Source organism: Vigna umbellata, chromosome 5, assembly GCF_029865625.1.
Source record: "Vigna umbellata cultivar VRB3 chromosome 5, Vumbellata_1.0, whole genome shotgun sequence".
Taxonomy (NCBI): domain Eukaryota; kingdom Viridiplantae; phylum Streptophyta; class Magnoliopsida; order Fabales; family Fabaceae; genus Vigna; species Vigna umbellata.
Genome location: NC_142169.1, coordinates 5,157,827 through 5,183,915, shown reverse-complemented (window position 1 = coordinate 5,183,915; position 26,089 = coordinate 5,157,827). Strand labels below are relative to the sequence as shown.

Genomic DNA, 26,089 nt, shown 5'->3' with positions numbered 1-26,089 from the left:
CATCAATGTTCAGCTCCCTCGTTTATTTTATTTTATTCCATTTCATGGTGCTTAAATTTATTGACGTGTTTCATTCAGTAGCATTTTTCTTCCAAGCTTATTTCCGTTTTTCTCCCGAGCTTTATTCAGTTTCAATTGGTACAAGTACTCTTAATTTAGTAGCCTTGCTTTTATTTAATTCTCCCTTTCTTTCTTTAGAGAATAGTAGTAGAGTGATTAGATAGAGTAGCTGTCACGGTTTGGCATGGAGAAATGTTGTTACTGTTGTCACGTGATTTAATTTGGATGGTGATTCACGTGAAAGAAGAAGAAGGGAAGTACGTTGGAGGAGATGTGGTGTCACGGCCAAGAGTTCATTTTAGAAACAATTTTAATTTCCAATTCTCTTGGGAGCATTCTCACGTTCACGGGTTGCATCCATATTTCTTCTTTCTTTTAGATTCATTGTTTTAATGTCTACCTTAAAATATTGCATTTAATGTTTTAGCTTAATTGTTGCATTTTTATAATTTGAATTGTGTTTGAATATTTATCTATTGTATTGTTTTCTTTAAATGTTTTCATGCACTTTAATGCTTTCAATTATATTCGGTTGTGTTTTATTTAATTTCCAGTTTAATTTAATTTTACCACATCAAAGTAAAAATCTTTCACCAAAACCTCCCTACTACGTGTTTGATTTGAGACTGAACCCAATTTGGTCCTTGAGAGACGACCTAGGAGTCACTTCCTAGTACTATACTGCATTCTTTTATGCAATCAATTTTTGTGTGAGGTGCGACCCTGTCAACACAGAGTTTTCCATTGCTTTAGCAAGTCTCACCGGATTGCCTCATCGAAGAAGACGACCCTTTGTGCTTGCTTCATGAGAGAGAGAAGAAGAACCACAAGTAAGAGAGAACACGCAGAAAATGAAAACGAAAATGGAAAATAGAGAAAGAATGAAAAATTATAAAGTGGGAGGGGTATTTTCGAAAACCAATTCCCAACGCTCTTGCACACCAGCTTTTTCTGAAGAAATATTATTTTAAATGACCTAATAGCATTTTGAGACCTGTCTGTTGTCAAAATATTGTTAACAATCATTATTAACATATTGGGATCCTTTCTGGTTTTACTATATTGGGCCGCTTTGTTTAATACAAAGGTGGGAAGGGAGAAGAAATGGTAGGGAAATTAAACACATAGAGGAAGGGGTAGATTCTACAGGCTGAACCCACTTGTATTTACATGGGTTTAATTTTTTAACCCATTCAATTAGAAGTTTGTTTTTTCATAAAAAATATTCAATCTCTCAGACTACTTGGTAGTAAAGTATATTACAAAAAATATTAATTTAAAAATAAATTTATTTTATTAAATTATAATTTTTTTTACATTTTTAAAATTAATTTTAATGATTAATTTTATTTTTTTACTCTATAAATATTTTTACAATTACTAGGGATATTTTGATAGTCTTTAATTTCTATCAATTAAATATTTTTTTTTTATCTGTCACATCAATCAAATCCTACACTAATGTTCATAAATTTTACTTACAAATCCACTATCACTTACCTTTAAATTCACTCAAATAAATAACTAAAAATTTACCCTCAAATCTTCTTAAATCCATCCATTCACTCTTTCCCAAATAATCTCCTCCAAGTGAACAAAGCCTTAACTTATGGAGTTTGTCGAGTATGAATGGTTTGGTTTAGAGGTGAATTTATTCAAGTTATTCAAATTTAGTTCATATTAAGTCAATTTTTTTTAAAATTATTTTAATGTTAAATAAGTGAAATAAATATATTGAATCTTTAATATAAAGATCATACAAGTAATTTTAATAGTTATTAACTTTAATTTTTTATCACTAGATTTGAATAAAATAAATAAAACATGATTACACCAAAACTAAAATTGAAAATATAAATATTAAAACATTACTTTGAGATCAAATACCACAAAATTACAATCTCTTTCTAAATTCGTCGTTATTATCCATTTTATCCGACTTTATTTATCCAATATTAACTGTCCAAACAAAGAAATATTACACTTTGTAACATCCCAAAAATATAGCATTTAACCATATAATAGAATAATTACAATTAACAATAACACAGATCAGTTTTTAATATTAAAAGAGAGTGTACATCAATAGCCGAACGACCTTACATGAGGTACAAACTTAACCTGTACAAGAAAAATACTATTTGACCGAACGGTTTACAAAACCCATACAGAACGATCATACAAAACTAAAAGAGAAGGTGATCGAACGATCACCTTACCAAAAGACCAACTACCACAAACTAGCCGAACGTTCCTATTGCTCGGTCTTCACTTCCACTTCTATCAAATTTTCTTCTTCTAGCGCATCCTCCAACAGCGCGTCTCCATCTGCTCACATCCACACGGATGATCATTGCAATGACAAGACGGACGTACAAGGACGAGACAACACAATAAAACACAGGGTAAGCTTATGTAATTTAATTCAAGCATCAACATATATTTTAAACAATCCAACACATAAAAGAAATTCAACATACGAATCATACCAAGCCTAACACTAGATTGACTGTCCGGACTGTATGAATTCTGTGTAGCTACGACGTTTGTGCACCCGGGTGATGTAGTAACTGAAATTCTCTCATCAGCTGCCACCCGAGGTTAGTCCGTTCCGTCCAAAGTACCCCTAAGGACTAGGATCTCCTGCCGTTCCCACACATGACCTACCCTCCTCTACGTGAGGACGAGTATTCACGGAACATCAGGATGAACCGCCAGCTAAGCATTTCCACATTCATACTTTACAATTCCAATATTCATCCAAGAGTCATTCCTCCCTGGAACGCTCGTCCAAAATCCACAACCTTTTATTTATCTCATATACTCTTTATCCTTTATGATCTTTCACTTTAGTGTCGTTTTTATCATCATTTCTAAGAACCTCAAATACCGAACGTTCAGCCCTCTTCAGGACGAGGACGAACGATAGGAACTAGACCGATAAATTTCCTGTTCCAGAACAGAATAAGACCGAGAGAGTTACTTTTAGATTTAATAATAAACCGAGTCTAATAATACAATATATGACGAACGTTATTTACCACGTGAATCAGTTCAATGAACTGACTCTCGTGAGTTCAGACCAATACTCAAAGAACAAATTAAGTACGGAGGCTCTAGGCCGGATCCAATGGATGTAGACACCTCAAGACGTTAAAGAACCGTTTTTAGAATAATTCAATTACAGAAACCTAATGCCAATCAATGACCGAACATGGTAAGGAAAAGTTCTACTAAAGTGGACGAACGCTGATTCATCAAATTTGATCAACTATAACAAGTACAAGCGCTTGGTGGAAGACCGAGCACTACTAAAATTTGTAATAGAAAGATTTATACATGGGATATTATCAGAATTGTGTTCGAGAATGATTACTATAAACAAATACATGTATTTACATGGTTTAAGTTTATCACCGAATACTTAGATACAACTATGCTTGGCCAAACGCTCAAGCACAGTACTATCACAAGAAGGCGCTCGTCGACAGCTAGAGTTCTTTCCAAATGAAAGAATTCAATTTCCAACAAAATTTAATAGGACCACCGAACGGTCAAGGACTGTTCAATGACGAACGTACACTATCATAGGGGAATACATATTCAGATCTCATTTATATTCAATTCGTTTCTCAATACATAGTTTCATAACCTTATAGAATTCAAATCAAAATCAGTTGGTTTACTTCATACAATTCATATCATACTAAAAAATCATATTCCACATCAACTACCATATCAGTATTCATACTTGATATATACATTCAACCATTCAGCAACATGCATTCCTTATCAACGAACGTACAACAACATACAATTAAATTAGATAAGCTTCCCTTACCTGGGTAGTGATTAACGTCCTAAGAGTAGGTTTTTGGTTCGCCCGACTAAAATCTTTATACCCTTGACAATCAATAATTCTTCAAACTAAACCAAACAGCAAGAAACCAAAATAACTTAGACTACACTCCCGCATGCAACCATAACTTGGTTTTGCATGTAACAAAAGACGAACGACCAAGGACAGATACACTTACCCGCTCAAACTTGAAGCTTGTTCGGTTCAAGATGAAACTTGAGACGCCGAGAATGCTCCTACGGTGCCTGAACGGTGGTCGGAGCAGAGAAAAGGTGAGTTTTTGGTAGAGAGAAGGGAGAGTTTCTAGAGAGAAGAAAGAGAAAATAAAAGATCGGAGTAGTTAGAAGAAGAAGGGTGCATGCAGAGTGAGTGAAACGGGAATTTCAGAAAATCAAATTTTGCTTCTCTCGTTAAAACGAACGTCCGCTCACTCGTTGACACCTGCATTCGACTATCTGATTTTCTAATCTTCGTTGCTTGACACCTGGCGTCCGCGCAGAGAGTTTTGGGTGCGTTTTAAATGACTGACAGGAGGGTTTGGGTGCGTTTTTCCGAGGTCTGACACACTCAAACTTCCTTCGAATTTCTTTGGGTACAGTATGTTTTTATTTTTTATACCATTTAATTTGTTTATTATCTTTAACAAACATAACAAGTTATTAATAGATCCGTAGTTCCATTGTAAAAATTCTTACCCCCCCTTTCATGATACAAATTACATCGTATTTTTACTTTTGGGATGTCATTCCTTTCATTATAAACATGCTGAAGAAACAAATTTTAACGGTGAAAAAATAAATTAAAAATAAAACTTATTTTGAATATTAGTATTATAAAAACAATGTACTGTAAGTTCTAATCAATAACAAGCATGGAGTTGTACATTACAATCTCCCAAGCTAAGCTGCCATTGTCTTTTGTTCAGAAAAAGAATAACCTTCATATTTTTTTCAAGCAAGCTCTGGATCTTCTGGAAAACTGCAAGTTGATTGATTTACATATAACACTCATCTAACCTACTTTTATGCAGCTGAAAAGCAGGGTTAATCCAGGCTCCACAGCTGCACTGCATACCAGCCCAGTTGAAATTACCCAAACGAGCATTACAACCCATACACAGAAGTTTATCCCCCACATTACCTTCTTGTACTTCCAAGCCAATCCATATACAAAGTGTTAGTGTGAAGTTTGACATTATTTTATGGCAAATAAAATGTATGAGGGAAATTTTACACGTACCTGCTTCCATCCATTTCATCGGCTCAACAAATATTGAAGTGCAATCAACTGGTGTCTTTTCCGCTTCCCAGGCTTCACTGCTTCTCTTTTTCCACTTGAAGCTTGATTCTCCTTTCCCACGCTCATGGGAAACTATATTTTCCTCTGAAGCAACAATTCTTCTGCATTTCTTACACCGGTATATAAGTTGAGGTTTGGTAGTGGCTTCTGTCTGAGAGCTACTAGCTTCAGCCATTTGTATTGAATAATCAAATGATATTGGGTTTATACACTGCAAATTTATAAGCAAAAGAATATAATGCAATAATTTGATGTCGAAAACTCCCAGACAATTACAATTGCAATTAGCATGTAGCGTCATATAACAATTTTCACCAAAAAACACAGTTCATACAGGTTTTAGATTAGTTCCATTGTGAGCATAATAAAAATACCAATGAAACAATATGTGATGCAAAACATATACAGGATAAGGACACTGTAAAAACAATCAAGTCCGTTAGTATTAATGACTAGAGTCTAGAGATACCTCAAAAACAAACTATTAATGGGGAAAGCCAAACATTAAATGCTTTATCAAGCATTCCATATTAATCGATGTGAGACTTATGCATCCATAATACCCAAGTTACTATTAGAATAAAATCAAATACTTGTGCCAATAACCAGATGAAAAATTTATAAAAATGAAAGTTTCAACAACCATTCCTATTCTAGATATGCAAATTCACTTCTATGAATCAGCGTCCATTGCAGAATTAGATGGAATAAAGGACCAAACATTAGTCACCAGATTGTATAGCAAAATGCACTGAAATGGATCAGGTCAATTACAAAACTGAACACAAAATTGATGGAAGTGTAAATCAAACAAGAATGATAGTTAAATTTTTTATTAAAAAAGACCCACAGATACTAGTGGTATTTACGTAACTAGCCAAACTCAAACTCATGTGGCTTCTGAAACATATTCCCAGAATCCTGTTTATACAGCACAAAAAGGAGAACACCAATAAAAACTGTCAGGATGCAAAGAACCAAGGTACTGCTACTTCTAAAAATCTACCATGAAAAGGCTATGGAGAGAGGCCAAAGACAAAATAAACTTTCTTATATTATTCATTGATACCCAATACAAACCTAATGAATGACAATACTAAATGTGTCATCATCTAAATTTTAAGATATTTAAAATAAAACTGAATAATATTGTTAAAAGGATAATATAGTCTTTAATCCACCTATTTGGGCCTCCCTTGGCCTATTTTATCAATAACAGAAACAAATAAAGTTATGAAAACGAACAATTCCTTAAAAAGTCATCCCCAATTCACAACATATGCATCTCTTGATTCACCAGCTATCAAATAATGATATCTAACCTGCTAACATGCTAACCTAGGTCAGTGTAACTAGCTTCAGAATAAGCAGATCATATTCACATAAACCTTAAGCCAGCCAGCATGCACGGTGCATCTCAAACAGAAAGTCCTACAATTTAGATTAACTTAATAGCACTAAAGACATGTCAAATAGTAACTAAAACCAAAGGAATATAGTACCCGTACCTTGAAGTAATCAGCACAGGTTCAAATCAATGGACCCACTATAAGCTATATCCAAAACCAAGAGGAAAGGACGAAAAGTAATACAACTAAAAAACATTGAGCGAAAATTCAGATTTCCTGAATAGTAACTTTGTTCTTCTAACATTGGAATGCTTACACCAAATTACTTATACAAACTACTACAACTCAACAGAGTAACAAACTCATAACAGATAAGTACCTCTCATTTCTGACACGCGCGAGTTAACATGTTCACAACGCAAGCAGTCACCCAAAGTTGGCGTTTCATCAAACACTTGGTATACAGCTAACTACCATGATGTTAAATTCACAAACCCAACTAAAATACCAAGCGTCCCACAATATTGACAACATTCAACTCTGATTTAAAAAAATTTAAATTCATTTCCACACGGGTGCGGGTCATTCAGAGAAATTAAGAAGATGAAAAACACATGTATATGATATCTTTATAATTTATACATAAAAAAAAAAGAGAGAAGAGAGTTACCAAGAAATCCTTTCCTCCAATTTCTCTGATTTATGATTCCTCCAAAAAAAACCCTTAATCTGTAGTCTTTCTCCTCCCTTTTACGTTCTATTATTTTCTTTTGTTTCAGTGTTGTTGAGCTGAGTGAATGGGTGACGGTGATAAGCGTTTATGATCTGTAAGTATCGATTCAATATATATTTCTTAAGGTTGATCTAGTATTTTAGTAGAACAAAAATATTAATATAACAAGTTTAATTTTATTATAGTTATTTTTAAATTTTATTAACGTATTGTTACGTGTAAAAGGTTTATTTTTTATTTTTAAATTAGGCAATTCAAGGATGAAATGACCAATGTGGTGTAAGTCTTACAAAAATTACATCATTAGGTAGTTTATACCGGTACGAGTTCAATATGTATAAGTCATTGCAAGATTGAACCATTTTACTATAATAAAACTGAAATCGTCCAACATTAACACTACTTTAGTTTTGTGTCAATTATGAATGACTTTTAACACAAAACTAAAGCACACAACTCTCATTAAAGTTAATATTGTTTGCTTTAATTTTTTTTCATCGAGAATAGAAATCGTAACGTATTAGAGCGACTTCAGTGATTTTGATTTTGTCCTAAAATCATGACAGGTTGAGATGATTTTAGCGTAGAGCTGAAATCATATGTTCATGGAACAATATCTGTGAAATGAATTTTGTATTGAAATATTGTGAATTTGACACGACTTTATTTATGAATAAAAAATAAATGTGAAATAAAAGTAATAAAAATTAGTTATTAATTTAATAAATAATAAAAGTTATGTCACTATAATAGAAATAAATTTGTTTTTGTTGTTATAGTTGTATTTTTTGTGTGTCCTAATTGTTAAATAAGTTAAAAATATGAATTGCATATTTATAACTGCTCTGAACAATTGTAATGTTTTTGTGATAAAAATGGACAATTGTAATGTCTATCACATTATTTTGTAACATATTACTAATATGAAAAATTTCACCATTTTCTTAATGTTTATGAAATGTTATCTTTGATATACGAATGTATGACTTGCAAATGTTTGATATCGGAATGCCACATGTTTATGGAACAATTTCACAACTTTCTTAATGTTTATTTGTCTATGTAACTTTTTCATCTTGTTCATATTATTGTTGATATTACTCAGTGAACGTCAACACTGACTCAAGTTATGGTGCTATAGGTCATGCTTATTCTCAACATTTATTCTCTGCACCTATCTGTCAATTCCCATTCTTATGCTACAACTGGCCATATACAAGAATCAGTGAAAGAACACTTTTATATATTCATTGACGAGTTACCATATGAATAAAGTAATCAAGCGTGACTCTTTATTATTAATTTATGACTTACTTTATGAATAAAGTTGGAATATATAATTAGGCTGATACTCAACGACTTTGGTTCATTGTGTCAATGTTATATATTTGGTTCATTGACTTTTGTATTTGGCTCGTTCTCATCAACATCAGATAACATTATCATTACAAGATATCAGATTCAATTACTCTACCCTTTTACTGATGATGCCTCCATTACTCCATTAATTATCTAACTCATATATTAAAGTGAAATTTCAATCATACAAGGATTTGTGTTCTACAATATTGTCAATTATAACATTATTATTAGGGTACATAACCAGAATGGAAGCGAATCATATCAGATTCCATAATCAGAATTCAATTACTTAGTCATAAACACATAATGCTCAATTTTTCACTTACGAAACAAGTCTTCAATTTATTAAAATAGAACAAAGCTATAACAAAGTTACAACACATCATCCCATTCTCATCAACATTGAAACTAAAATTATGTTTATTACACATAAAACAAAAGCCAACAATATCAACACCTTCATTCACTTTTGAACAATGAAGACAAATTTCTGTAAATTAACTATAATTTTCCTTGTACTCTCCAATTCTTCATTATTCACCAAAGTTTCTTTGTTTCCTTCGTAGTTCAAGTAGCTACCCCTTTCGTAAAACCCAATATTAATGCACCATTTGAAGTTGCAATCAGCGTCTTCAGTACCATTATGTAAACACAATAATCAACGACAATGGACTCTTCTAAAAAACAATACCGCAAAATAAATAGGTTCAATCTATCATACCTTATACTTGAAGCATCCCCAAAATTGTTTGCCTTGATTCTTCATAGTTTTAGCAGTTCTCAACATAAATCTCTGTCCATAGTGACAAATCGGTGAACAAACATTAGGGTTTTCCTTTCGCCAGACATTGCATGTCGACGAACAGCAAGAATGGTCCATCAACATTCTGTTCGAAGAAGAACAACTACAAGCTCGATCACCACCCACCCACCCGCGTCGCACAAAAACAAGTTCAATCACTTGAAGCACCCTTTTTAATTAGGGATTTTCATCTTCGAATTTAGGGATTTAATGAAATCCCAATTCTTTTCCATTTCTACTTTACACATTCACGGAATGCAAGCTTTCTATGTCACGTGCTTAACAATTGTGCAATCAGCATGCCACAAGATAACAAATTTAACGCCGTCCAGTCCAATTAATGACAAGGTTTCAATCGACTCAATTTTATAGGAACATGAACCTAATTGAGATAAAAAAATATCACCTATTTGAAACGATTATGCAAAAATAGGGACCTCTGAAATGATTAAACCTATTTGTGATCGAAACAAAAAAAAAAAGAACTCCAATGTGGGAATCTTCACAACATAGCACCACCAATGCCCCTCATGGACCATTGGGACAAACAATTACACTCCAATACATATGTCAAAAGCTTTACAGACAACATACAAATTTCTTTGCTATTAAATTAAGCTCTACCAATAATAGGTTACTCATAAGGTCAACTAAAAAAATGTCCTCAAAACCAATTATTTTAGAATAAGTACGCGCGATAGTCACCTAATGTCCACACTTTGCGATTAATTTTTTTTCCTTGAGTCGTGCAGCACATGGGTCTGTAATCAAATTGAAAATTCATTATCAAACATTGCTTTTACAAAAATTAAAAATAAAAACATTAACACAGTGCTTATACAACATATAAGGGGCTAAAGGCAATCCTCTTCACAACTCTAGACCACCTTTTCTCAAAGTACCTAAAAGGGGTTGGTACAAAAAGCATGTCCTACAAAAAAATATAATAAACTAACATTAATACAATAATAAATTAACATTAATACAATCACATTAAACAGAAAAATTAAAAAATAACACTTAGTTTAAAGCATTATTATCAGGTTGTCGACCTACTTGGTCGGTCCCAAACAGTAACATTCCATTTAGATAAGGATTTACCCACAAATTTCACAGACAATCCTAACAAAAAAGACATATTCAATTATATTCAAACATGTGGCTTCAAAAGATAAAATAATTTGCAATAGACAACCAAATTTCATACCTGAATGGACGGTCAAATTGAATCATTATCCTGTACAATTTCTTCTCATCCAACAACCATTGAAAGACCATCCAAATTTGTCTCTAACTTCTTCCCAATTGTCACCAAGATCATGATATGGTGTTTGGAGGCATTGCTCCTTCGGGCATTGACCCTTCATCCAAATGGAATTCAATGTGAATGGTTAAGTTGACAAGATCCTCCTCTCTAAGGAACCAATCCTAACATATCTAAAACCATTAAACACATGAAATTATTTCAATAACCAAATGATGAAAACAAATAATATGAACTCAACTTATATGAATAATCAATTCAAAAATTCTTGAATTACTTACATTCTTCATCTAGAATAGGACTCAATTTTCTTTGACCTTAGTTTCAACGAAGGCCAATTTAGGATTCTAGGGAAAAAGGTACCACCATCGAAAAAAGCCAAACCCAGACGTTCAACGTCCCAAAGCTACAATAAAATTAAAACCATCATCACTAAAGGTATCCAATACAGTGAAGTCATTCATAAATAATACCAAACTGAATTCATAATAATTTTACCTGCAACACCGCAACATTACCACTAATACTTATGGAGCCAAGAAACTCTCGCTCTCGTATCATCGAAGAACCTCTGTTTAAACTAGTTACCAAAAATCTATGTACAATACTTGCCCAATCATAGTTAAACAACCTATCTAAATAATCTAAAACTCTACAACGCATATTACTCACTAACCTAGATTTCCTAAGAAAATAAAATACACAAAAACATACTAATATATACAAGCGACATACATTATCTACGTTGTTCTCATTAATTTCTATAATTACTTTAATAATATTTACAATGTCTTTTACAATTAATGCATCAACAACTCCACAATCATTTTTATCAAAAACTCACATCTAAACCACATATACCTAATCCTAGACACATACATACATCTACCACAGTAAAGCGCACCATTTTCTACCTGACACGGAACAATTCGTTGGTGCCCACCCAATGGCTTACCATTTGCTTCAGTAAAGGGGAGATGTGTATGGGTCTCTCCATCTATAGACACCATTTGAAGGGACTGTCCACGATGCGCCTACGATGTCTCTCTGGTAGTAAAACATTTATCTCCACAATATGTTTGATGTCACCCAGGCTTGAAAATGCCACTAAAAAAAATTTTAAAAACAAAATTACATTGAAAACAATCATTCAACGAAAATGAAGAAAAGAAAAACATCCAAACATTAACTTATTGTGCTTTCAAATGGTTCCATTACTATAAATGGACAAAAGGAAAATGCCCAAAAACACAAATCAAAATGGGAAAAAGGACAACAACAAAAAGCGAAATGCTACCTTTACACAAATCATTTGGGTAATGCCTTTACTCTAAAACGTTATCGAAAGTGGCTCCTCTTCATGCTACCTTCATGTATTCCTCTAGAACCTTCGAAAGGGCGGGAAAAATTGGAACCGAAGCGTGGTGACCTTAAAAAATGCAGGAAGGGGTATGAACTGTAATGTCAAGACGTTTCAATTGACAAATCTCTTCTCTTTCAATGTTCCAGATGGCTTCGATGAACCGCCTTCACCCTCTATAAATAGTGGTGGGGTCCTTCCTTTTCACGGCTTCAATCCTCCACCTTTTTCCAGGTAAATAATGTCTTCCTTGACGAGCTTTGGGTCTGCCGGGATGGAAGGCCGGTGGTATATTGACGAGGCTATTGCGTCTCCTTCCTCTACTAACTCTTCTACTGTAGGTCCCATTGATGAGAGAAGTCCTCCCGCCGGGATCTATGCTAACTCCCCTACCGCTGAAAACTCCTCTCGTCTTCTCGAGGATAATGAAGATGAGGAAGTCGGGATCAATGTTGACTTCACTGGTGAGCGGGATGGGAGATGTAAAGCAAGACCCACCCTTGCTGGTTACGAATGGGCTCCTCACGAGGTTAAGCTTTATTCTTCCTCTTTCTTTTCTGGTTGTTCAATAAAGGAGTTGGCCAATAGTGTTTGCTTGGTGAAAGTGGCCAGCGACGCAGATTGCTTTAAACTGGCAGTTTGCCAACTGATCGAGCAGGCGTGCCACGGTTGGGATTGGTACGCCTTAGACTTCACTTATGTATATTCCACCATGTTCCATGATCTGCGGGTTCTTCTTCCCTTCCCAGGCTTTCAAATGGGCATTCTAGCGAACTCAACGTGTCTCCCACCCAACTTCATCCGAACGGTTGGGCTTTCATGCAAGCGTTCTTGGTTGTCTGTGTCGCTCTCGCCCTAATTCCCACTCCCGCTTCGTTTCTCTACTTATTTTGCGTCACACCGCATTCAAACAAGCCTTGGGTTTCCCTTATCTCGATAAAGGAGAGACATCTTTTCAAGTTGTTCAACACATCCTACAGATTTTGAAGGATCTCAAGGTTGCATTTCTTAAGACCAGTCGTTCGCATTTTTACTTTATAGATGGTCGACCTAAATTTTCTTTTTATTAGACTGACAATCCCAGGAAATGATGGAAGAGAGATCCAGCTGATTCTGGTGCAAGATGGAATCAACAGAACTTCTCCTAGGAACTTCTGGAATCTGAACTGGAAAGGAGGATGAACATCATTTTGTTGCAGCGGAAGAAGATGAATTAAGATGATTATGACCGGAGGAAGCATAAACTCTGGAACCCACTCTTCAAACAGTGTTCAGTGACTGGATGGAAGGAGAGTGGATGATTCAGTGATGAAGATAAGGTTGAGGCAAAGGAGGATTGAATCAAACAGTGATGTAGTGAAGAAAATAGATGAATCAGTGATGGAGAAAAATGGAATGAGGGAAGTGGTTTAGGTGCTGAAATGTGATGCGGATGGGTGGAGATGTGCTAGTAATGGAGCCTAGCTAGGGAGAGAGGCTAGAGGAAACTCTCAAGCTCTCTCTCTGTGACCTTCAATAAGAAGAAAATTCTGGACAGCATCAACAGAAAACTATTCTTCATTCAAATCAAAGGTGGGTTACAAGCAATGGAGCAAGGTATTTAAAGGAGAAACAAAGCTCCTGGTTCACGCCTACACTTAACTACGTTAGCTATGATGCAAGGAAGCAAGTGCTAGTTGTGCAAGGGTGAATAAGCGTGAAGCTCCACGTGGACAATAAGCAATCAACTCGGTGAAGAAACGTGAATGGCTACGTGGGCAACAAGCTAGCAGCACGTGGCAAACAAGTTTGGTGCAGTTTCAGCCACTTGAGCACAACTCCATTCTACTGGCGCTAGACTTCTTTCTTCTTCAACAAAGCTGCTAGAATATGGCTCACATTGGGCTTCCTAGAATAGCTTGCTAGACAATTGTATAATGCATCCAAGTGAAGATTTAATCTTGATTCTCCATTCTTGATGTTTCCTTGCTTCTTGATTTGTCAAGCTTCTTGGCTAGTTGATTCATGATCTCCTAGCTTTATTAGACCCTACAAAACACATATAAACATATTAAAGAAAATCCTACTAAGACTTAGAGAAAGAAAATTAAGAAAGAGTCTTTAACAATCCTTCTTCACTTCCCTTTCTTAGCCTTAGCTTAAGTTGATACTCCTTTGAATGGAATGCCCTAAATGGGTTTCCATCATACCCTCCCTCTTGAAAAACGGTTTGTCCTCAAATCGGAAAGATATAAAGAAGCACAACTTTGGTTTGTTACTTTCCTCCTGGATCAAAAATATATCTACAATAAGCATCAAATATATCTCTAATTAGTATCAATCCAAGAAAGAATTTTTTTTTGGAAGTAGCTTTACAATAAAGACTTTGTTTTATAGTTTTAAAGAAATCTGAAAGTCCTAATTCACAAGTCACTTTTCTTTTATCTTGAGTTTCTTGTATCCCTAAGGGTAACAATAACTCAAGATTTAAATTGCCATATTTTGAAGAGGGTAGTATAATGATAATTGGTGTGGGAATTGGTTTAAAAGAGAAGTTATCATGCAAAGACTTAAAGATAATTGAAGAAGAATTAAAGGATTGGAAACCTTCCCTTTTTGGTTCACTTTGAATTGTAGGAGTAGAATTTGCCATCACTAGCAAATGCTCCTTTTCTCTCTTTTCTTTTTCTCTTCTATCATCTTCTGCTCTCTTCTCTTCTTCTCTCTTTCTCTTTTCTTCTTCTATCTTTTCTCTCAATTCCTCTTCTCTCCTTCTAGTCTCTCTCTTTATTCTCTTATCCAAGAGTTTCTCAAGTCTTTCTTTAAATTCAATTTCCCTTCTAGAGAAACCATCTAGACCTTTCATAAATGTTTTTCCTTCTTGAATGAGGTGTCCCATTAATTCTAGGTCTCTCTTGGCTGAAGGAGGAACAAAGTTTCTTCTCATGCAAGCTCTTAGCTCATACCAATCATGAATGGAGGATTTTCTACCTTTCTTGACACTATATTGCCTATGATTCCACCACTCACTTGCATGTTCTTCTAATCTAGAAAGATATATGTTAAGAGCAAAGGATTCACTATTTCTAGCAAGAAAAGGATGTATTATATCAATTTTTCTTTCCCAAGCTAAATATGTTAAAGCACTAATGTCCCTACCAAAGAATGGAATATCTTTCCTAGCTTGGTTGTACCTTTCATCCTTCCTTCTTTCTTTTTGTTCACCTTCATTTTGATTTTTCATGTATTGGGCAAACAAGTTCCTAAGCTCACTCATTTCTATTTCTCTCTTGGTGATCATGATTTCCTCATTCATCTTTTTAATTGCAAAAGTGGATTCTTAGTTTGAAAAGGTTTAAGATTTTACCTAGAGACAATTCCCAGGTAAGAGAGGTGAGCCAAAGGCCGCTTAAATACCAAGTCTTACCTAGCCAGAATGTCTAAGGTTACTTACTTGACCATTTTCAAAGTAAAATTCACTATTGAATTTAAAAAATTGGACTCAAACAATCAAAATGAAAGAGTTAAAACACCTTGACTCCTAATGTAGCAAAAGCTTAAAGCGTGGAAATAAGGAAATAAAGCAAAAGAAAATCCTAGGTGAGGCTTGTCGCTTTAGCTAACAAGACACACTCACCGTCTACTATCAATGCAAGCAAATGAAAAATTGCCAAGATTGGATAGAGCACCAAGGACCCTTCCAAGTACTTGGTCTTAATTGGCCTTTTACAATGAAAGTTGAAAGAGATCTAAAATAGGAACATTACAAATCAAATGACTCAAAGTAACTACAAAAAAAAAATAAAAGTGTTGCTGCCACTATGCTAATTTAGTCCACTTCTGCAGAAAATGATTAACGTGATCACATTGAGGCTTCTGGACAACTGTATTATGCTACTGGAAGGCACCCAAAGGGAGGCTTGATGACCTGGACATTGCCTAGTTCAATGGTCATATGAAACTGCACTTTAAGCAGACGTTGTTCAACTGTTCCAGGTGCTGAAGGTTCAATCTGTTCTGCTTTGTCCTTTCAGTTCAAAGAAACCTGCACTGTTACACACCATAACCAGCAAATATACTACAGCTTTCCAAAATCAAGTTTACTCAAGCAGCAAAAGACTCAGTTCATTAGTGTCAATCAACTTGAAATGAAAAAATTGTTTGTTCTAATTGATCACCAATAATGAACCAAGCTGGTCAAAATATATAGCAGCACCAGTAAAACCAAAAAAAACCCAATTGGTCAAGTGTGATGGAATCTGTTTTGAGCAGTTTGGATAGACTGGAATTTGCACCTTCAATTGGAAAAACCAGTTCAAAAGTGTTTCAAAAATCTTTTTGATCATTGGCGTTGCCTTTCCAAAACAAAAACTGTGTAGACATATTGAATAGCACAAATCAGATTTAAGAAATTGGACTTTTCAGCATTGGAAGCTAAAACAGGATTTTCCTCTCGGCCAAGTATTTTGGCTTCATATGCATCCACTCAAATCTTACTTTCTAAACTGTTTCAGGGTATTTTCACTCCACTGACAAATTGCTTTTGGATGATATACACTCAATCTCACTATCACTCAACTGTTTGGCTTGTGTCTCAAAATTTGGCTAGTGGAGTTGCCAAATTTTTACTCTTTTTCTCACTGCAGAATGGTGTTTCAGGAAGCTATTTTTTTCTTGCTGTGGAGGCACTTAGATCAAGAGCTATATAAGTTTCCACCCCTCAAAATGCTACCACTAGCATGAGCAATCACCCTAGCACAAAATCTGCACCAATAAGCATCTAAACAGCACCATAAATCAGAAAGTAAAGCTGGAACAGAACTGACTTATTATGGACAAAACCAGATTTTCAATTTAAAGACAAACAAGAAATTAAGGCTATTAATAAAGGAGGCACTGCAAATAGAACCTAACAAAGCTCTAGAGTAGATCAATAAAGCAAGAAAAGCCAAAATGCAGGTTGAAATCAAGGTGAAACCAAACTGTTTGATATTTTCCGAAACTGTTTGATGAAATGCCCCAAAGAGAATCAGATTTTGTGTTTTTGATTTTTCAGGGCCTGTAATCTGGATTGGTTGGTTCTAACAGCTTTTTAACACTTGATACTTCTTCTTTTGATCATGTATTTTTCATTTTTAAACATTGAACCAGCTCTTACTACAATCCAGAAATGAATTTGAACAAGAATGACCAAAACAGTTGCTGGAAAATGATTTCTGCATCAGAAAAAGTGGACTGAAATGGTAGTTTTAAACCCAAAATTGATTGGAAGTGATTCAGCAGTTCAATTGATGCATCAAACAACTTTGTATCATCATTTTAAAGATGTTTAAACATTGAAACAGCTGGAAAACAGATTGCAATGTGAATTCACTGGTGCACTTCCATTTTAAAGTCAATTTTAAGGTTTAAAAAAAACAAATCTGAATATAGGCTAGAAAATGACCAAATGAACAGTGCAAACAACTTTGGAATGACAATTTAAACTTGCTCAAATGTTGTAAATGCACAGAAATAGCAAAATTCAACAATTCACCCTTGCTATAGCCTATTTATGCAGAAAATTCCCACCAAAACTGCACCAGATTTAAGAAACTTGTGGAGATAAGGCTGGACAGCACACACAATGACTCCAGAGAATGTTATTACACTGAACTAAGCTAGAATTAAAGTGCTTAGTATGAATAAACTCAGACTGGACTAAGCAAAGAATGATAGCACGGTGAAAAGCTAGAATAAAGCTGAAACAGTGACATGCTAGTGTTTATGCACAACCAAGCTATGCAAATTGCATTTCATTGCTTGTAATGGTTTGCTACACTTTTAGCCATGTCCAACAACATCAAACAAAGTTGTACAATGCTTCAGAATCAAATGAAATTAACTGAAAACAGGTTTAAAGATTTAAAACCAGAAACAGAATTCTGCATCAGAATTCAAAACTGAAATGAAACCAGATTTGAATTTCTTGAGCAGATTTGAAATCAGAATTAGTTTCTAGTGCTTTTGCTTCTCTCACCAACGCTAGAACATGTTCTCATTGCCTTATTTGGTTGATTTAAAGCTTTTCTAGCACTTGAACTCAAGCAAAACGAATTATACCAGCAGAAAAAAAAAACCAAAGCAGTGACAGAAATTAAAACTGCAATATTCACTTGCACATGACCAAGACAACACTGAAATTGAAAATTAAAGTTGGAAATGACTCAAACAAAGAAAATTCACCGTTTAAAATAAAGGATAAACATGATAACAGAATGGAAGCACACCGAACAATGATTAAACACACCAAATTAAGAAGAATAGAACCAAAACAGAATGGAAACAGTGCTGGAACAAAAACTGGATAGAATCCAAAAAAAACAGGACAGAATGCAAAAACAGAAAACAGAATTGGAATAAAAATGGATGAAATAGCTTAGCTCTTGGTGCGTGGACGACCTAAGCTCTGATACCACTTGATGGAAGAGAGATCCAGCTGATTCTGGTGCAAGATGGAATCAACAGAACTTCTCCTAGGAACTTCTGGAATCTGAACTGGAAAGGAGGTTGAACATCATTTTGTTGCAGCGGAAGAAGATGAATTAAGATGATTATGACCGGAGGAAGCATAAACTCTGGAACCCACTCTTCAAACAGTGTTCAGTGACTGGATGGAAGGAGAGTGGATGATTCAGTGATGAAGATAAGGTTGAGGCAAAGGAGGATTGAATCAAACAGTGATGCAGTGAAGAAAATAGATGAATCAGTGATGGAGAAAAATGGAATGAGGGAAGTGGTTTAGGTGCTGAAATGTGATGCGGATGGGTGGAGATGTGCTAGTAATGGAGCCTAGCTAGGGAGAGAGGCTAGAGGAAACTCTCAAGCTCTCTCTCTGTGACCTTCAATAAGAAGAAAATTCTGGACAGCATCAACAGAAAACTATTCTTCATTCAAATCAAAGGTGGGTTACAAGCAATGGAGCAAGGTATTTAAAGGAGAAACAAAGCTCCTGGTTCACGCCTACACTTAACTACGTTAGCTATGATGCAAGGAAGCAAGTGCTAATTGTGCAAGGGTGAATAAGCGTGAAGCTCCACGTGGACAATAAGCAATCAACTCGGTGAAGAAACGTGAATGGCTACGTGGGCAACAAGCTAGCAGCACGTGGCAAACAAGTTTGGTGCAGTTTCAGCCACTTGAGCACAACTCCATTCTACTGGCGCTAGACTTATTTCTTCTTCAACAAAGCTGCTAGAATATGGCTCACATTTGGCTTCCTAGAATAGCTTGCTAGACAATTGTATAATGCATCCAAGTGAAGATTTAATCTTGATTCTCCATTCTTGATGTTTCCTTGCTTCTTGATTTGTCAAGCTTCTTGGCTAGTTGATTCATGATCTCCTAGCTTTATTAGACCCTACAAAACACATATAAACATATTAAAGAAAATCCTACTAAGACTTAGAGAAAGAAAATTAAGAAAGAGTCTTTAACAATCCTTCTTCACTTCCCTTTCTTAGCCTTAGCTTAAGTTGATACTCCTTTGAATGGAATGCCCTAAATGGGTTTCCATCAGGAAACTTGTCTCTTTGTCTAAGTCCTCCATGACGCCTGAAGAGTTGGAAGTGGTTAGCCAATTAAGTCAACTACCCCTCAAGTCCTCCTCCCGCACGCTCATTTGCTACTTGGGTTCTAAAAATCTTCACACTATAGTGTTCAGTAAGTTACTTTTGAGACCTTAGACTAAGCAGTAATTTGTAACTTATCAAAACTTCTTTTTTGTTTTACAGATTATCTGACAATCATGGATCAAGGAAGAAGCAACATTTTCGCCCGCATGATGGCCCATAAGCAGGTAGGACTAAAGAAGTCAGGAGAGGGATGCTTTTCTCGTCCTCTCATCACTATCTAGCTTGCAGTTATGCAAACTCCCCTCGTTAACCTACAAAACCAGGCTGCTGCCTCTACTCGACCAGACGATGTTGCTTCCGCTTGGAAGGCTCCCAAGAATATCACAAATCCTTCTGTCTTGACACAAAAGAAGAAGAGTAAAAGAAAGGCCGCTCGGGAGCCCTTGGTGTCCTACAAGTGTAGTGAGAGGGCTTTTCCCGAAGGAGCTCCCGTTTTCGAGTCGCTCGACCCAAATGTATGGATGGCTCAACACGTTTAATTCAAACTTTTCCCTAAGGAAAAGGAACTTTTCAAGGGGATGACCGAAGAGGAGGCCTCCAATATGGGCTATGAGCTTATTGCTCGGTCCACAATGTGCATGACCTATGTTGTTGAATGAAGAAGGTTGTCGCCTCAGCCAAACTGCAAGCTCTTCAAGAGAGTCTGAACACGATAATTAAGTCGAACGAAGAGCTCACCCTTCGAATCACAAAGGTCGAGAAAGTCACTGCTGACGAGAAAGCGAAGGCCAAAACTTTAGTTGCTGATATTAGGACCACCACTCGTCTATTGCAACGATCCAATGATGACCTAAAGCTTGATCTTCAACATTCGGCTAAGAAAAACAAGGAGCTAGTCACCGACAGGGATAATCTTTTAGCCGAGTGGGATTCTCTGGTGGCAAAGTAAACATTTTATGAAGAGAATAAGTTCCTGGGCGAAGAAGTTATTAGTGAGCACGTCCTTGGTTTTAAAAAGGCAATCGCCCAATGCAACTTATTCTACCAGGTGCCACTCGACAATCCCCACTTCGACATGATAAAGATCATAGTTAATGGGGAGCTTGTGGCCATGCCTACTGTCCCCGAGACCCCGTCCCCGGTCGTTCCTTCTGTTGAGCATCTAGTAGTAGAAGTCATTGAAGAAACCGAAGGGACTAATGCTTAACTTGTGTAATTTTTATTTCTTTTTGTATTGGGCATCTATAGTTATTTGACCTTTAGTTCTTGTACCAAACCTTTTTGAATGAATATTTTTCATTTTTACTCATTCTTTACACTTCTTACTCTTTCAATTGTTTTTCGTTCCTAACAAGTTGAGAACATTGCTCACCGAAAGTCACACTCTAGGTGTTCCCTTAGAACGTTCCCTAGGTATAAAATGTTAAGGTGAGAGTTACAAGAATGTTCCTCATCGAACGTTAGACTCTAGGAGTTTACTTAGAACGTTCCCTAGGTAAAAACTGTTAAGGTGAGAGTTACAAAAATGTTCCTCACCGAGCGTTAGACTCTAGGAGTTCACTTAGAACGTTCCCTAGGTCAGAAATGTTTAGGTGAGAGTTACAAAAACGTTCCTCATCGAGTGTTAGACTCTAGGAGTTCACTTAGAGCGTTCCCTAGGTAGGAAATGTTAATGTAAGAGTTACAAAAATGTTCCTCACCGAGCGTTAGACTCTAGGAGTTCAGTTAGAGCCTTCCCTAGGTAGGAAATGTTAATGTAAGAGTTACAAAAATGTTCCTCACCGAGCGTTAGACTCTCGGAGTTCACTTAAAACGCTCCGTAGGTAAAAAATGTTAAGGTGAGAGTTACAAAAACGTTCCTCACCGAGCGTTAGACACTAGGAGTTTACTTAGAACGTTCCCTAGGTCAAGAATTTCATATAACTTGCACAATATTTGGAAGGAAACAACTGATATTGTTAATGGCTGAACTGCACATTGCACATAAACTTTCAACTGAAATAAAATTTATGGGGCGAAGCATTCCTAGTGTTGGTGTCAATACCAAATTTCGTCCGGATCGTTTTTGGATTTTTACTATAGTCTATTCTCCTAGGTTTCATGATTTATTTATTTTTATTTATATTGTTGTTTTTATTTTTATTTTCGTTTTTTATCTTTTTTTTATCCTTTTTATTTTATTTATTTATTTTATTTTTATTTACTTATTTATTTTTTCATTGCCATTTATTTATTTATTATTTGGTTTATTCCATCTTTATTTATATATGTTATTTTTATTTTTTATTTTTATTTTTATTTTTATTTCATTCTCCACTTTTTATTATTTTTTGTTTTTAGTTTTACCCTTTTTATTTTATTTTGTTTTAATATGATATAACTAAAAAAAACAAATAAAAGAAAAATAAGGCATTTTGTTTTTTTTTTTTTAAAAAAAAGGGGAGAAAAGAATGTTTGGTTTGGAGTGAACAGTGTACGTGTGTGTGTTGGGAAGAGGGGGCAGAAACCGTTTCTGCACAGAGCCAAGGTGGTGGCAGAGACGTTTTGGAGGAGAGCAGGGTGGCAGACGCGATTTGGGTGCGTACGAAATCAGTACAAGCAATTTTGCACAGAGAATTGCACAAAAACAAGCACGGAGAGCAGATTGGATTTTTAGGGGTTTTGGAGGAAAAGTAAAAGGATTTTTTCCACAGCTCCGTGCCTTCATCTTGGATCATCCATTGCTGAGTAGTTTTTCACCATTTTTGCACCTACAAAGAGAGACAGAAAAGGGAGACCTTTCGCCTCGACCGGGGACGACTCCGGCGACGAACGTCGTCACGGTGGACGCCATGGACCGTGGCTCGCGGCTGCCGGTTGTGTGAAGGTTGAGTGGTGATCGTCGTGTGGTAGAGGTGAATGTCCACGGTTTCTGTTTGTTAAGAGAGGAGGAAAGGGGACCTCTCGGACGCTGATGGCAAAATGGGGGAATTCAACCAAACCCCTAATGGGATTAGGGTTTCTGAATAGAGAGGCTTTGGGCCTAGCGGGGGCTGCCTCTTCTTCATGTTGACGCGCATTTCTCATTCACACCCCCTCTGTTTGGGTTGAAGCCCATTCCGTTTCTGCAAACCAAAAGAGCCTCAATTCCGTTCTGCAGACCCTGTTTTCTCACCCGCACACCCCCATACCACCCCCGGGCCAGTGTTGGGTGAAGCCCAAGAAGAAAAAAAAACTCCTTTCTCCTTCGCGCAACCCTTGTTTCTCACTTCCACACCCCCTTTCAGTTTGGGTTTAGGCCCAATCTGTTTATAAAAGGAAAAATAGTTTAGACACCCTTTTTTCATTTAGACACCCCCTATTATTTACATTATTTTTATTATTTATTTATTTATATGCTTTGTATTTATTTCATTTATTTTGTTCCCTTATTTTTCTTATTTCATTTATTTTTTATTATTGTTTTATTTCATTTTATTTATTTATTGTAAATATCTACTTATTTTAAAATATATATATATATATATATATATATATATATATATATATATATATTTAATAATACAAAAAAAAATAAAATTTACAAAAGATATATTTTAAAGGTTAAAGCACATGTGAGACCGCTCGCGTCGTCCTTGTGCTAAAAACCTTTTCTTCTTTCTTAAATAAAATTACAAAAAATACGTTTTGAAGGTTAAGCACACGTGTGACTGCTCGCGTCGTCCTTGTGCTAAAAACCTTTTCTTCTTTCTTAAATAAAATTACAAAAAATACGTTTTAAAGGTTAAAGCACATGTGAGACCGCTCGCGTCGTCCTTGTGCTAAAAACCTTTTCTTCTTTCTTAAATATAATTACAAAAAATACCTTTTGAAGGTTAAGCACATGTGTGACCGCTCGCGTCGTCCTTGTGCTAAAAATCTTTTCTTCTTTTTTAAAATAAAATTACAAAAATATGTTTTAAAAGTCGAATACTCGTGTGATCGTCCGCATCGTCCTAGTGTTCGATACCTTTCTCTCTTATTTACATAAATTTAAATAATGGTATGAGTGGTCGTGTGACCAACCACGTCGGCCTAGTGCTCATTACCTTCTTTTCTCGAAAATATTAAAAAAAAAACAACATAAAATCTTCTAGAAATTAAAAACATCTGCTTTTTTCAAGCAACGAACAATCTTTTAACCCAAAACTACGTGATCCTTGATTCTCCATCAAGAGTGGAGATACGTAGGAGCAAGACTGGTCCTTGTCAGGTTCACTTCCCAAAAATCCAAAATTATCCATAATCCTTTCCAAACAAAATTCGCAAACAATTTCTAAACAAAATTTCCAACACAGTTTCCAAAAGAACTACGTAACCTTGATTTCTCATTTTGAATGAGAATACGTAGGAGCAAGGTCAATCCTTGTCGGGCCCAAAAAACTAAAAAAATATATTTTGTTTATTTAGAATTTTATTTTATGGGATAGTTAAACATTTTGAAAACCACATCATATTCGTGTATTTAGTTAAAGGTACTGCCTTAGGGCAGGCGTTGTAGGGTGCTAACACCTTCCCTACGCGTAACCGACTCCCGAACCCAGCATATGGTTTTCGTGGACCGTGTCTTATTATTTTATGGTTTTTCCGTAGTTTTCCATAATAAACTACGGTGGCGACTCCAAAATCTCTTTTCAAAACCCGTCTTTTTTTTTTGATCGTCGTTTCGTCGCGATTTCAGTTGCGACAGATACTCCGTTGGGGACTCTTAGAGAGTCAAGACATTTAATTAGATGCACGATTTTGATGTGGTTTTGCTCTATGTTTTCCTTCCCTTTTTTTTTCTTTATCTATGTTTGATATTTGAATAATTGCATGCGGGTTATTTAGATTGTTTTATATTGAAACCTAGGGTAGAAAACATGTTTATATCTGCTTGGGAAATTTTCTGGTTATTTTGGAGGTGAGAGTTAAGGCATTGCATTCTCCCTTCCCACACACACATTATACATATCATGAGTGGGACCCTAAGCCCAGGTTTGAGTGCAACTTAGAAATAGAGGGGTTGTGTAGCGGTGCCACTTGGGACATACTTCCTGTTTGGCTATCGTGAGAACCCCAGCTAGAGTTTGTTCTCTTCATTTGTGTCTTCACACCTAGTTGATTACTCGACTGTTGTGGAGATGCTATGAAGGGGGCCATAGCTCTAGTGACCATTGATCCTTAGGTTCAAGGTACCATCCTTGTGAGATTGCATATACTTGACCTTGAATTATAAATCGTTGAACCTCTATTAGGGCACAAAGGGAGAAATGTATATTCCTGTAACTCTCACACTATTTGTTCTTTTTTGAAAATAATGACTTTGCATTCTCATACCATGCATACATTTTTGTTAGTCATATTGTTTTACTTCACTATATTTTCATGCATCATGTTCATTCATCATTTGGTAACATGCTGGGTTTAGGGGGAAATCACAGGTATTCACTTGATCTCGTACAAGATGGAAGTTGATGCAAGATCTGGTGCTACACAACAGACCGACTCTATCGTGTTAAGAAAAAAATCTCGCCTGAGGACTCATAGTGCGAACTTGGGAACTTGACAGGGTTGATAAACTTAGGCAAAAGGTTAAAGACCATAAAGACAGAAGCCTTCAGGAAGAAGTACGGAAATCTGTTGAGTCTAATGGAGGTGGAAGTACAGTTGCCTGCTATCACAGCTCTTGCACAGTATTACGACTCTCCGCTAAGATGCTTCACCTTTCAAGATTTTCAGCGGGCGCCAACTATAGAGGAGTTTGAGCACATCCTGGGATTGCCACTAGAGGGCACCACTCCGTATCAGCACTTGGAGCATCACGCCTCCATCCCTACCATTGCCGCCATACTGAAAGTACATCCCAAAGAACTTGAAGACAGGTTGGTAACAAGGAATCAAGTACGTGGACTGACACAAGGATATTTGGAGCAGTACTTGCATCATCTAGCTGATGGGGAAGAGTGGGAGACTTTCATGGACGTGTTAGCCCTTACCATGTATGGCGTCGTGTTGTTTCCTAAAGTAGAGGACTTTGTGGATTATACCGCAATGGATGTCTTCGTGGCAAAAAAGACGAGACCAGAGAACCCTGTAACAGCAGTCCTTGCAGATGTTTATGGGACCATGAGTTTTTGCCATGAGAGAAAAGGGAAGAAAATTCTTTGTTGTTTGCTGGCGCTGTATGCATGGATGACTGCGCGTGTATGTAAGGGGGCGGTTGATGTCAGGTGTCCGTCGGGAGATCCTTCACACCAAGGGCCCAAAGACAAAGGAGGAAATGAGTGGGCCCAATTCTTTGCTGGCTTGAATGGAGGAAAAGTAAAGTGGCTTCTTCCTTGGCTTGGGATTAAGCCCTCTATCCATCATTGTGGCAGCTTTCCCAATGTACCCCTCATAGGTACCCGAT

The 26,089-nt window shown here is 36.1% G+C and overlaps 1 protein-coding gene across 3 annotated transcripts; it reads right to left on the bottom strand.

Annotated features, from left to right (window-relative positions):
• Positions 1 to 2,096: 2,096 nt before the first annotated feature.
• Positions 2,097 to 7,465, bottom strand: LOC124824878 (dual specificity protein phosphatase-like protein). Of its 3 annotated transcripts, none has more exons than XM_088115272.1 (3): positions 7,238 to 7,465; positions 5,159 to 5,429; positions 2,097 to 2,388 (listed from the first exon to the last, which is right to left on the bottom strand). In XM_088115272.1, exons 2-3 carry the CDS (start codon positions 5,391 to 5,393, stop codon positions 2,315 to 2,317), a joined length of 309 nt encoding a protein of 102 aa, XP_087971398.1. In that variant the 5' UTR covers positions 5,394 to 5,429; positions 7,238 to 7,465; the 3' UTR covers positions 2,097 to 2,314. The 3 variants fall into 3 exon arrangements, with proteins under 3 accessions (XP_087971398.1, XP_047153342.1, XP_087971399.1); XM_047297386.2 differs by lacking the exon at positions 2,097 to 2,388 and adding an exon at positions 4,719 to 5,068 and having other exon boundaries at positions 7,238 to 7,428; XM_088115273.1 differs by lacking the exons at positions 2,097 to 2,388; positions 7,238 to 7,465 and adding exons at positions 4,719 to 5,068; positions 7,088 to 7,153.
• Between the last annotated feature and the right edge of the window lie 18,624 nt (positions 7,466 to 26,089).

Excerpts from the sequence above, each read along its gene's own strand:
- LOC124824878 (XM_088115273.1), bottom strand. The coding sequence starts at position 7,153 with ATGACCCGCACCCGTGTGGAAATGAATTTAAATTTTTTTAAATCAGAG. Across the intron at positions 5,430-7,087 it reads AGTTGAATGTTGTCAATATT|TGTATAAACCCAATATCATT; the intron begins GTGGGACGCTTG and ends ATAAATTTGCAG. Across the intron at positions 5,069-5,158 it reads GATGAAATGGATGGAAGCAG|TACAAGAAGGTAATGTGGGG; the intron begins GTACGTGTAAAA and ends TTGGCTTGGAAG.